Here is a 12,515-nt window from a genome sequence, read left to right as displayed (position 1 = left end):
CACGGTTTTCAGGGGTTGGACTGTACATGACCCTTTGGAAATAGGAAGACCCTCCCTCTTTCAGTGTACCCGACACAGCTGCCAGCAGCACAAGATGCTGGGCAAACACAAGTAAAAATAGGAAAAGTAAATTGGCATCGGGAAGGAGATCAAGTCCAGCCTCCCTGGACCCTAGCAAAGAAAGGCTCTGCTTTTCAAAATGAGGTTTCATCACACACGTGCAGAACAGGAAGGTGTTTGGTCTTCATTAACAGGAATTTCCACATGTAGAATGTGTGCAGGTACTTGAAGCCCACACCGCCTTTGTAAGAGGCACCGCACTAACAGACAGCATTAGGTCCAACAAGAGGCAGGCCACATCTTCCAGACTGGCACCAAGCGCAGACACTGCTCAAGCACCCAAAAACAACACACCACGCTCTACCGAAGAGTTACGCGCAAGCATCGGTTTATTTCCTTCCGAAAAAGCAGCTGCACCTCTGCCACCTCCTGACGGCTCAGGGCCTTGTCACAGGACCGACAGGTCAGCCTGCAGCAGAGGCTCTACCCTCCGGTCTCTGACTGCTGGAAGCAGTCGATTAACTGGATGGATCCTTTCCCCTGGCACATGCCTGGCAATGGTGTGAAAAGCAAGTTCATCAATTCGTTCCTCATCAGGAACCCGAAAGCTGACATCACGCACATAGGAAGGTGGTCAGAGAAACACTTGAAAAGCCACACGCTGCCCGTAGCCGGGGCACTGACAGCCCCGAGAGCCCCTGCGCTGACGGACCCAACATCGCCCAGACAAACCTGGCTCTGGCTGCCACAGCCAGCCGTGTGCCACCAGCTGTGCTGCTGGCTCCTTGGCTGGCGTGTCCCACCCCAGCCGCTGCAGAGCTGGAAAGCATGCCAGACGGCGACGAAAATTCTGCTGGGACATTCAAAAGCTTTACAGCACCAACAAACCATCTGCAAAGTGGAAGGCAGCCATACCGCAGCAGCCAGCACAGCAGTCTATCTGGTTTATTCACCCCAAAAACGTGGCAAAATGCTGCCGCTGGCCCCTCTCTGGGGTGCTTGCTGATCACCCCTGCCCTGATGACCCTGAACCCCCTCACCCTGAGACGCCTGAGTGTGTCGCCCCACTGCGGGACAGATGCTCAACACCCCTTCCCTGAGGTGCCTGACTACTGTCCCCACAAAGGCTGTTGGTCCTGCTCCTGACCTGCCCCCGAGGACAGTTGCCAACTCTCATTGCCAAGGCGGCGGCCGACCCCCACTCCCCCCGCAGCCATGGCCCCCATCGTGCCAGCTGCGGTGGCCCAGCTGCGGCCCCGCTCTGCCCACACTGTACCTGGCCACCGTGCCAGGCTCCTTCAGAGCCACAAAGCGCTTCTGTTTGTGGTTCTAGGAAGCTGCTTCCCATGTGGCTGCATTTCAGGTGCACTGCAGTGCCAAAAGCAGCACGGCTTTTTACGTTGTTATTCCTTTCGCTGCTATTCCATACAGAACCTGTCCTGTCAGTCTCCGAGACGCTGTTTACAAACTTATTTCAGGAAAGAGAACAGTCCTTTGGTTAAAGAGCAGGTCAGGGCACAGGAAAGCCGAATTCCCTCCTGGCTGCATCAGAGTATTGATGCCCACACACTTTTATTTGCTTTGTGCCTTGACTCCCCAGCTGTAAGAAGGGTTTAACGACACTCGTCTGGGTCTCGTGCACGTACGTCTTTAAGGGCTTAGCACAGGTACCATCGCTGTAGGTAAGTCAATGTCAGCCACAACGTGGTGCTGGTTTCCTCAGCACCACTGCAATACAGAAAATAATTAGTATTTCTGAAGGGTATTTGTTGTTGAGGCTTGACCTGGGATTTTTAGCTATGTATCAGATCTGAAGAAATTCTTGGAGGCAGATCGATCCAGGAGGAAGTGCAGGCTCCTTCCCTGTTGCCTTTGACACGAGGGGCTCTGGCTGTGGCCCCTTTCCTGCTTGTGTTCTGGCATCAACAGTAAAGAAACTGGACCTGTAAGTTAAATATGGTGAGTTATTTTTATGCGCTCTCAAATTTAGCCTTATGGACAATGCTTTTGCATTCCTAACTTTCTCCCACTACGTGGATTTTACCAACAGTTAGTGGAAACTTGCTTCCACTGACAAAGAGAAAATAGTAACGTGAGGATAAAGGGACTCAGCTCCTTCAGCTGAGAAAAGCTGTAAAGCTGAGAGGCTGGATCTCTGGAGCTTTTGGGTCCTGTCCACATTCCAATCAATAAACTTGGGTTTTGTCAGTTTTCCTAACAACCTATTCTCCTTGATGGCATGGCTCTAGCCTACACTGCTCTATTTTACATGGTTCTTCTGCACCCTGATTTCCGTCTGCTGTCCCATTTCTGTGAACAGTGTGCTGGTGCTTGCACACGCTGCATTTTAAGCTCTGCTCTCCCTTACAGCTGGACCACTACTACAATTCTTTCTCTACTCCGCAGTTTGTGGACTCGCTCATGCAGAACAAAAGAAAGGAAGGAGAGACAAGCTTAAAGCGGAGATTGGATGTCTTGCTCCCTGGGTCGGCAGAAGCTCTACAAAACAATAGTGTGCAAAGCAAAATCAATTGCTTTTCTGATCGTTGTAGCAGCAGTGGCATGGGATCTGCAGGACCAGTCAGTTGCTTGTAGTTCACAGGCCATGGATTTCTCCGAGTTGTGGACAGCCTATGTTTTTGGTTTTCTGCCTGTGGTGCAGCCAAAGGCTTATGAAAGCACTGCCCAGGACAGCAAAGCCAGTAAGAGATCCCAGCAAAATGGGTACCAGCATGGCAGAATCAGGACCTGGAAATAAACAAAGAAGTAATCAAGCAGTGAACAGCGTTACGACAGGGAGGGAGAAGAAAAAGAAGGTTAAACTCCCATTCATCTTTATAGCATGCCAAGCAGGTAGGGCAAAGTCTCTTTCCATAGGGTAGTGCCTTTCCAAACACACTACCTTCTTTGCCATAAGATCCCAGCAGTAAATATTCTTTGCATAAACAAGTAAAGACATAAGAAGTTAGGTGACTCTCAGGGATGGTGCCAGTGGATTTAAGAAGTCTCTCATGCTCATGATGTACCACGTTCAGCGTCATTCCTTTCTAATAGCTGGACAACATCTAATTAACATTAACCAGCTGCTGTATTTCACCTATGAACAGAAAGAAAAAAGAAAACACTCCTGACTCATGGCCAGCCTCATTCTGCACCTAATGTTCCTAAATTAAGTGTTTCCCTGCTGTACCAGATAACTACTTCTAAATAACCGGACTCTTCCCTAAGCTCAGTGAAAAAAAAAAAAAAAAAAAAAAGAAAAGAAAAGAAAAGACTGCATCGCTCTTTCATTCTAAAAGCTGCAAAACTAACAGAAAAAAATATTTAAAAGGAGGCCCTTATACCTTGGTGACTCCTATCTCAAGCCACCTAAAACCCAGCCACTTGAAAGAAAGAGTTAGTGAATACTTCTCACAATTATTTTAATGACATTGCTCATCCTCAGTCAACATGTTTCACCAAAATACTACAACATGCAGGAAAATTCTTCTCAGAGACATTCAGCCTAATTTTTCGCCCTTTTCCTCCTTCTAAAGCTTCACTTCCTGTAGAGGATGCATTTGGCTGTGTCTCCTGTATGAAAATTTATCAGATCTGATATTGATTAACCATCATGTTTGGGATTTTGGAAGGCCACAACAAAGGTGAGGATATTGTTGGGATATCACCTAGTCATACCAAATGGCTGTCAAGAAAGTTGTTACAAGTGTGCTGTTTTTCTTAGAGCAGGAAAAGTCAAACAGAAGCTCCTGCAAGAGACAGAGGAGCAAAACCAGGAGACCCACCTTCCACAGGTTTATATAGAAACCTGTTCTTCATTCTCAAAACTGGACCAAACGAGATCAGGTTGTGCAGGTTTCCATAGGTGTTCCTGTCACTTGGCTGGATAAGTGGCTCCACACTTTCAAAGCAGTCCTGGGAAAGACACATGAAGAACATCTGAAAGCATACTGGCAGCGCCTGAACAGAACCTCCTGCTCTAGTGACTGTGGACAGTCTGCAGCAACCACAGTGCTGATGGCAGCAGGTGTCCTCAGAAAAAGTAAGGTGTCCTCAGAAAAATGCTTGGACCAGCCCATATGTAAATCTCTATTCCCTAATTCCTTTTCCCTAGTGATTAGCAACTACTGCTATCATTTCATATCATTAACTCATCCTCCAGACTTTTAACAAAAGGATTGACCAAATATGGGATGATCCTGATGCGGTGACTTTGTTACAGGAGGTGGCTAAGTTCTTTCCCAGAGGGTCCAACTCTCTTTTTAGGGCCAACAGCTGCGCCTCCAGGCCAGGAAGTACTGCCAGAGCAAGCAGGGCATACGCGAGGTGCAGATGTATCCTTCATGTGCCCATACAACTGATTTTCTAATTCCTGCCAAGGCTTCTTAAAAGCCTGACCAGCTGAATTTTGGATCTTTTCTAGCTCTACTGTGCACCTCAACCACTTAAACTTTCATGAATGTCTCTTCTAGATCCCTCTCAAACACTTCTTTGCATGACTTCTGTAGTGCTGTGTCTTTTAAATCCACAGCATGGTCTATGGCTAAGTAGGAGACACCATGCCAAGTGTTTCACAGAAGCCTTATCCCTGAGCCCTCCAAGCTTGTGGAAGCCTGAAAAATGCTATACCCCAGACCCAGAACAATCGAATACAGAGACAGATTTGAGCCCTTTCTCATAATTCTACAATGCAAAATTACACAGTTCTGCTGAGCCTTCACCTTGCCATTCTCCTATAAGGTTGCTACTTGCTTATTTGTTGATACGCTTCTTATGCTGATTACACGTAAAGTGAAAATAAACCATTGTGAGCTCAGTTAGCTTAATTGAGAGCAGAAATTCCGCTGAGGCTTTAGCAGACACAGAGTACGCAGGAGGATTAAGAAAGAACTGTATGAGCTGAAAGAAGGTGGAGCTCTATAATCTACCATTAAGATTCTTTACTTAATTGACTGTACTTGCTGGAAGCACCAAATCTTTCCAAAAGTTCCTTAGACCAGTGAGATGGGGCCCGTTCCACGTACCTGTTCACATCCTGTTTGGCCATGCAGACAGACATTAAGCTCACAGTGCAAATAGGCCACCGAGTGATTCAGCATCTGGAACAGCTGGATGGTGAAGCTAGCAGCTCTAGAGTTACTGCTCTGCAGTAATTGGATGTGTCTGCATTCAAATGGCAACCTGACAAGGACAAATGGCAAACAGTTTCAATTTCCAGCTCTCCCTGACTAAAGGGTTGAGAGAGGGATCTGCTGACACAGGTCTGCGCAAGTTCTAAGCAAGGTATCTGCATCTACAGAGTCAGAGTTAAACAAAAATCCAAAAAATGTCAGGGTCTCAGGCTGTACCTGTCCCTGCTGTGAAGGCCACGGTCCCAGAGCAGCAGAATTGTTTCTTGGAGGCTGATTTCGCTAGAACCACCACAAATGCTGCTGTAGTGCAATAATCATTCCTTAACCCAGACAAATTCAGAAGCACTGCAGAGGGCATCTCCCCCTATGGGAGATGCTAATATGGGCAAATCAGAAAGCTCTTTTACTGGTGACAATAACGTGTAGCACTTCTAATGCATATTTCATGCCCTCTGGCTGTACAAACACCAACTAATCAATCTTCCGATTTCCCTGTGCTCGATCCAGTCAGGTTAGGCACGAACAGCTGTGAAATGCTGATGGGGAAATGGAGGCCCATGGAGGAGCCTGGCTCCCATCCTTGGACTGCTCTGCTCCAGGCTGCACCATCCCCTAGCAGTAAGTGCAGGAGGATGCTGTAAACCTGGTATCTGTGACAGCATGGCGTGGAGCAGCAAGATGTCTTATTCACATAAATCAAAGGGTGAAGGGAGACTTTTTCCCTGAGGGTTCTTTGTCTTACCAAGCCCTTGGTATTAATTACAAGACAGCTAAGGGAACAGCACTCTCAGACTTGTTCTCGCTGCTTTGAGCTTACTCTGTACTCCAGAGATCAGACTGCAGCCACAGGCTAGAGAGAGGGTCCTCTAAGGATCAGCCAGGCCTCAAAGAGCAGTGTGAAGCTACACCCACCCCTGCAGCTCCGTGTCTGACCTGTGGAACAGGCAGCACATCGCGCCCGGTGCCCCCGGGCTGGCAGAGGGTGTCACGCAGCACGACCGGATCTGGAGTACGGGCTGGCTGCTGTTACTCTGCACAGCGACTAAAGCCAGGAAAGTGTCTTGGGAAGGTGCCAACCCTTCGACCTCAGGGCTTGCTTCTGCAACAGGGCGCAAGCTCATCTGCACAGTGTAGTTACCGGAGCCACAGACGTCATCACTCACAACTGCAAGGCTTTAGGGAAAAAGCAAAGAAGAGCTCAGGTCCAACTCAGGCTCCACAGCCTGTTAGGAGTAAAACAGCATTAGGGTGAGTCTCCGCAGAGAACCCAAACAGCAAGTTGAAACAAACGAACAACATGTAGACTGTGGCATGACAGAGCCTCCCACGACCAGAACCACCTCCTGCCCCTCTGCACAGTCAAATCTTTTGAACTGAGGGGAACTTGGAATGGTCTTACTGTGTGGGAATATCTACCTTCCTTGCTAGTGCATTCGATCACTTAAGCAGTATCACTTGCAAAATTGCATATAGATTGTTTTTGGGAGGAGAGGCAGAGCTGAAGGCTATTATGAAAAAGAAAACTAGGTCTGAATGACAGCGTTAATATCCAAAATGTGAGAAGACTCTTTTTTTTTTTTTTTTTTTTCATTAAATGTGAGGTCATTGCTGAATGAACTAGGTGTTTTTAAAACCACAACACAGCACACCCATGTTACTGAGCCCATGGAGCAATTTGAAAATTAGCACCCACCCCTCCACGCCCCCCTTAAATCATGCAGCATAAATACACACCAGCAACTACGCCGAGATAATTACCCATTCAGAATGGCAGCATCTGACTGCAAAACCCTCCTCTGATGTGATTCACTCAGCAGCGCACTAGGCTCCGAATCCAGCAGGGTTAGAACAGTTACCAAGCCTTCAGCCGCTTCTTCTGTTACTTCGTTTGTTCTAAGCATCTCCTCTGCCTCTGTGTTCAAGAGCAGCCTCTCAGACTGCCCAGTGTTTGCAACACCCAGCAAGGAATCCCCCTGTGGTGTAAGTGCTACCAGACTCTGGGACGAATATGAGGGGACCTCTGGGGTTGGAAGGAACTGGATTAGATCTCCGGCTAGAAGCATCTCAGCATCATTGGCAGCTACTTTATTGAAGACAGCTAACTGATTAGTAACCTTATTTACAAGCCTATTAGCAGAGATAGAAAATGCTTTTATTGTCGAGGGCTCACTGGCATGCATGACAGTGTCAGGGCTGGAATGACCGGTCTCACGTTCAATGTTATCTTCCAGTGACACCTTCTCCAAAGGACGTCTCGCTGATGCCTGATGTGGTGAAGATGCTGGTGCCCGAGTAGACAGCTGGCTAGTGGTGGCTGCATCTCCTTTCTCTAACAGGTCCTCACTCTTCCCCACTGGTGTAGAGACCACGGTTGACTTGTTGACTCCGGCAACTGTAGGCAGCGCCAAGTTTGGATCAGATTGAATAGTTGGTGTTGGCAGGTGAAACACTTTTTTGTTTGTAAGTGAAGCAGTGATATAATCATTCTTAGCTGCAGAAAGAGAAGTCACTGCTAATGGAGAACGTGACATGCTCTGTGTCAATTTAGGCTCTCTCTCAAGAGCAACAAGAGATCCTGCAGACACAGATGGCTGTACTGGGGTTAAAACCTTATGCCCTGTGGGGGTTTGCTTCGTCCTTGTGTTAAACACAGCTGACAGAGACATGCCTGTTCCCAAGAATTTACTAGTTCCTATTTTTCTTGCACTTGTGCTGATTTCAGTTGGCTTTGCATTTTCTCTCAAGTTGGCCTGTGAGAACAGTTTACTTGGGGCTTGATGGATTTGGTCCCGTTTCGTGGCTGACAGCAGGGGAACATGTGTAGATGCAGGTGAAGGTGGGCTCGCAGGAGAGCTGGTATACATCCTTGGATGGGTAATTGTAGCCAGAAGTTTCACAGAATCTGTTGTTTTCATTTGGACCTTTGCTGAAAATGGAGTACGTGCTGGTGCTGTTGTCAGTATTTCTGTCATTACAAAGGGCTTAGGCACAATGGGAGTAAATTCCAAATGTTTAGTAAGATCATGTTTTACAGAGGTGGTGTGGGTTCGTGTTGCTTTAGCACACAGAGCGCCTCCTCCTGAACAGGCCGTGCTGGCCGCTGCTGAATCTTTGTAATCACTTCCAGCTGGACGTGTTGAGAAGGCTGACGATGCACTGGGTACAAACTGAACTCTTGATGGCAGCCTTTGAAATGACTCGGTACTTAAGAGATGTTGTGATGTGGACTGCAATGGCACGATGCTTGTAAACATCCTTAATGGGTATTTTATGGTTCTAGCCGAGTGCAAGGTCAAACAGTCTGCGCACTGTGCACGGACAGAGGAAGGTGTGGCCACTAAGCCTTGGTGATGGCTGGTAGCTCGCAGCGTTAGTTTCTTACCGTGCTGAACCTGATCTACAGTCCCTGTGACAGTAAACAGAGGTTGGGCAGGCGTTTGAAAATCCAGGAAGCCCTTTGCTGACAGTACAGGAAACACAGAAGAACGTGGCTTTTCAGTGGTGAAAAACGCTTTGGGGGCAACATGGGGGCTCTGCTGTGCAGACATCACTAATGGTGGCACAGTAGAGGTGAAAGGCTCCGCTAACGTATTGTTACGTAAAAGCAAATCAGTCCCCTCGGCATCTTGGGGACTGGGAGCAGGTACCTGCATCTCTTCAGGCAGCCTGTGCAGATGCAGAGCCTGCGCCGCAGTGCTAATCCTCACCCGCGGCTCCAGCAAACGATTCGGTACTGAGGTAACAGTTTGAAACAAACTAGTGATGGCTGTATGATTAGGATTAGTTAGCACTGGCTGAGAAGTTACTTTTGTTTTCTCTGCTTGTTGGTTATATGTAGTAGGAAGAGTAGTTTCAGGCCTCAAAAACTTGCTCACGGGGTAAGAGGAACTAGTTTTCATTGGGATATCACGACTGCTTTCAGGGGTACCCAAATTCAGATCTCGCTTGCTTGTGAACGAGAGGGCAGTTTTGTTGTCATCTTCACTCTCAGGAGAGGGCACCATCTGTAAGTCTGGTCTGTCACTGGGCAAAAGGATAAATACAGGCTTAACCAGAATTATGCTAGAAGGACTCAGATTTTCTAAGTTTGCAAGGTCCAGCACTGAAGAATTTGACACTGCCAGGATCTGCTGAATGGAAACCAGACCCCCAACACTGGTATTTGGGAGTTTTTTAGGTAGAGAGGAATCTTGCATGGGCTGCAGGCATATCATGCCATTAGTACTTTTAAGCAGAAAGGACAAGTATGGTGACAAAGGTAGCATTGTAAATTGATCACCTCTAAAAGCACTGAGGTTTTTGGTAGCTGCATCATGTGTCATACCAAACTGCTGCACCACTGCTTGTGCCAGATATGCTGGGAGCTCAGCCGCAACACTGGGCACCGCTAGTTCAGGATATGGTGTTACCGAGCTGGACGGGCTTCCCTGGGCATGGAGTGAGGGCAGTTTTGAAGCAGAAGCTGCCAGGCTGCCAGCTTGCTGGATCTGGGAGGCTGAAGGGGCAAGGCTGTAAAAAGGAACTTTCTGGTTCCTGTTGTCATGCAGTCCAGAGGGGCTGGAGACTGTGCTGGCTTGGGGAGTCAGGGGGGAAGACCCTGTTTTGCTTATCTGTTGTGGGAGAACTTCCTTTCTCTTGGAGTCTTCCATTGTGCTCCTCTGCAGCATCGTAGGGAAGGCTTCCCGAGATACAGGATGGACAGAAATGCCTTGAACCCGAGATCCAGAACTAGTAGAGGTGGATGAAGTTGTTGTGTGAAGTCCTTTCTCAGCAGAGGTGGAGATGCCCATTAGCTGCAATCCAACATAAGTAGGAAAAGATGTACCTGGTGGCTGAAGCCCTGCATGAACAGTCTCAGGAGTGCTTACAGGCTGAAGGGCTGCGTTCTCAATGGTAGACGTAGCCGGAAAGGGTGCAGATGTTGCTCCTTTTAGCTCTTTAGCCGTTTGGGGAAGTTCTAATGTGGAAATCCATAACTGGCCTAATGAGGGCAAATTAGCAGGAGCCTGTGGGCTCTCGGGGGATCTGGATTTTTCAGGTTTACTTGTCATTATCTGACGATCAGTATGTCTTTGCAAAACTAGAACTGCAATTTCGTGAGAGCTCCTGTTGTTTTCCTGGGAAACGTGTTTAGTACAGTTGAGAGTCCGGGGCAAAGAAAAGGGCTGTTGTCTATCGGTTGTGCTAATGGGCCCTCGAAATGGAGATGGAAGTGAGTCGTCATGAACTAGAGCTTCCTGGTGCATCAATAATGAAGAAGGATGCACATTGCCTTGTGGGAGTGTATGAAGAGCAGGCAACTGGGTTGGATGTCTGGAACCATATATTACAGCTGCTGTTGAGTTTCTGGCTTTACTGCCTGTTGTTTCTTGCTGCAGAGATAAAATAGGGGAGAATGGAATAGCACTTGTCTGCGTCATTCTGGAATAGACTGCACTGAGGTCCCCTGAAGTTGGCTTTTGTAGGAACACAGAAGTTGTAACTTTAGCATCCATACTCTGAGTCTTCTTCAGGTATGCAGGTGTCACGCCAGCTTTGCTGTCAGGCTGGACTTGTACATTTGTGTCTTTTGGCCTTTTGCTAGTGGCAGGCAGTCCTGTCGGTAACCAGTCCACCCTTGCACTTTCAAGAGCAATCTTGACTCTGGTGGGAAATGCAGATGCTATTTCTTTTCTTGGAAGATGAAAATTTACTGTTGAAGCCAAAAGAGATGTTTTAGGACTTGGCACCTCTGTCTGCTTGATACCAGGAATGGAAGAGACAGCTGTAAACCTGGGAGTGTCTTGATGAGTCCCTCCACCGAATATGGGCTGAGGCAGCCCAGCACTAGTGCTGGTAGGACTGAAACCAGCCTCAGTAATATTTTCCCCTTTTCCTTGTAGTGACCTGTCTGGTTGCTCCAGACGTGTGGCAACCTGTGATCCTTGTGTGGAGACAGGGATGCTTATGCTACTCAAGAGCTTGCTAGGAAATGTGTGTCCATCCTGGAGTTTCAGAGCTGCTGCTTCTGAGTGTGGTTGCTCAGGCACCTCCAAGTCTCTAACCATCTCCTTAGGCAGCACGGCTGTTCTTTTTGCAGCGGCCTCTGTGTGGAGAGGAATGAAGTCAGCTGTCGTTTCATTAGTAGGATCAACTGCAGGACTCTGAAAATCAAAGGTCACCTCATCTGAGTTATCTTCTGTAACGGAAAGCACTTTGCTGGGCACTGGGCTGCTCTCAGCTCTTGGTTGGGCTTCTCCAGGAAATCTCAAGCCTAATTCTTCACCGACACGATGTTCATTCCTGGAGGCACCTAATGAACAGAAAACAAACCCGTTACCTATTCAGTTGTATATGAACTTATAACAGCTTGCAGCAGCACTTTGCAACAGGCTGAGGGGGAAGCGGAAAGTTAAGCGGCCACTGGCTCCATTCGGAACTGTGCAGGAGGGAGGATGAGCAGCTCTGGCACTGCCATGCTTAGAGCCAGCTGCTATAAATCTGATCCTCTGCCGTTTATATTCAGTGTCATATGAAGGATGACACTTCAAATTCCTGCCACACTGATACAAAGCATTAACCAGCCAGAGAGGAACCCTTTATCTTAATTGTACAAGGATATAAATGACAGCCAAAGATGCAGGGAGAATGAAACCCTCAGGCTGCCTGAGGATGGGCTGATAGCTCTTTAACAGCGAAGCAAAATTAATGTATACTTGAATGAGCCACCTCACCCGGCTCTCCTTAACCACTCTTCCTCCTCCAACATCCCAGTCCTGTGACAAGCTTTCCAATTCACACTGGGTGACCAGGCAAGACAACGTTGGTTTGGTTTGTAGAAGTGACACAGAGTGGACAGGACATAGAAACTTCTCTACTTTTAACTTCTCAAATCAGAAGCAGACACTGTCATTTAAAGAGGCAGACCTACAGTTTAAATGGCTATTGTTTTATCCACACATTTTACTTTTTTCTGTCTGCCTTCACAAGGTTGGCATTCCCAAGTAAAATTTCCAAACCGTGTACTTTCTTCTCCAAAAACTTGAAGCATTCTCACTTAGGCACCTGCCAGCAAATAAATGTATGTAAAAGCTAAAAAGTGATCATGCATTTAAATTGTATTTTTTGACAAAGTTAAAGCAGAGGTTTAGCATTTTGTTTCAGATTAAATCGTTGAAGTTGGCATCCAAGTGCAGTGCTTTAAGAGGAGATTACAACTTCTCTGCGGTCATTTGGAGAACCAGTACTACTTTCAGTCAACAGTGAGCAGAGTAAGCTGATACAAGGGAGCCCCAAAAGCTGATACATGGCTTAAAAAAAAAGAAATAGAAGTTAATGGACGAT

At 47.4% G+C, this 12,515-nt stretch overlaps 1 protein-coding gene across 2 annotated transcripts; it reads right to left on the bottom strand.

Annotated features, from left to right (window-relative positions):
* Positions 1-431: 431 nt before the first annotated feature.
* On the bottom strand, positions 432-11,582 carry LOC119158267. 2 transcript variants are annotated; one of them, XM_037409995.1, is made up of 6 exons: positions 6,951-11,582; positions 6,126-6,365; positions 5,085-5,241; positions 3,846-3,975; positions 2,963-3,157; positions 432-2,808 (listed from the first exon to the last, which is right to left on the bottom strand). In XM_037409995.1, exons 1-5 carry the CDS (start codon positions 11,237-11,239, stop codon positions 3,126-3,128), a joined length of 4,848 nt encoding a protein of 1,615 aa, XP_037265892.1. In that variant the 5' UTR covers positions 11,240-11,582; the 3' UTR covers positions 432-2,808; positions 2,963-3,125. The 2 variants fall into 2 exon arrangements, with proteins under 2 accessions (XP_037265892.1, XP_037265891.1); XM_037409994.1 differs by lacking the exon at positions 2,963-3,157.
* Positions 11,583-12,515: the final 933 nt, after the last annotated feature.

Source organism: Falco rusticolus, chromosome 16, assembly GCF_015220075.1.
Source record: "Falco rusticolus isolate bFalRus1 chromosome 16, bFalRus1.pri, whole genome shotgun sequence".
In the NCBI taxonomy this organism is placed as follows: Eukaryota; Metazoa; Chordata; class Aves; order Falconiformes; family Falconidae; genus Falco; species Falco rusticolus.
Note: the sequence above shows the minus strand (reverse complement) of the source record. Positions and strands in the feature narration are given on the sequence as shown.

Coding starts and splice junctions, on each gene's coding strand:
- LOC119158267 (XM_037409994.1), bottom strand. CDS start 11,239: ATGGTTAGAGACTTGGAGGTGCCTGAGCAACCACACTCAGAAGCAGCA. Junction 5,242..6,125: donor ATGTGCTGCCTGTTCCACAG/GTCAGACACGGA, acceptor TGTCCTTGTCAG/GTTGCCATTTGAATGCAGAC. Junction 2,809..3,845: donor TCTATATAAACCTGTGGAAG/GTGGGTCTCCTG, acceptor GTTTATTTCCAG/GTCCTGATTCTGCCATGCTG.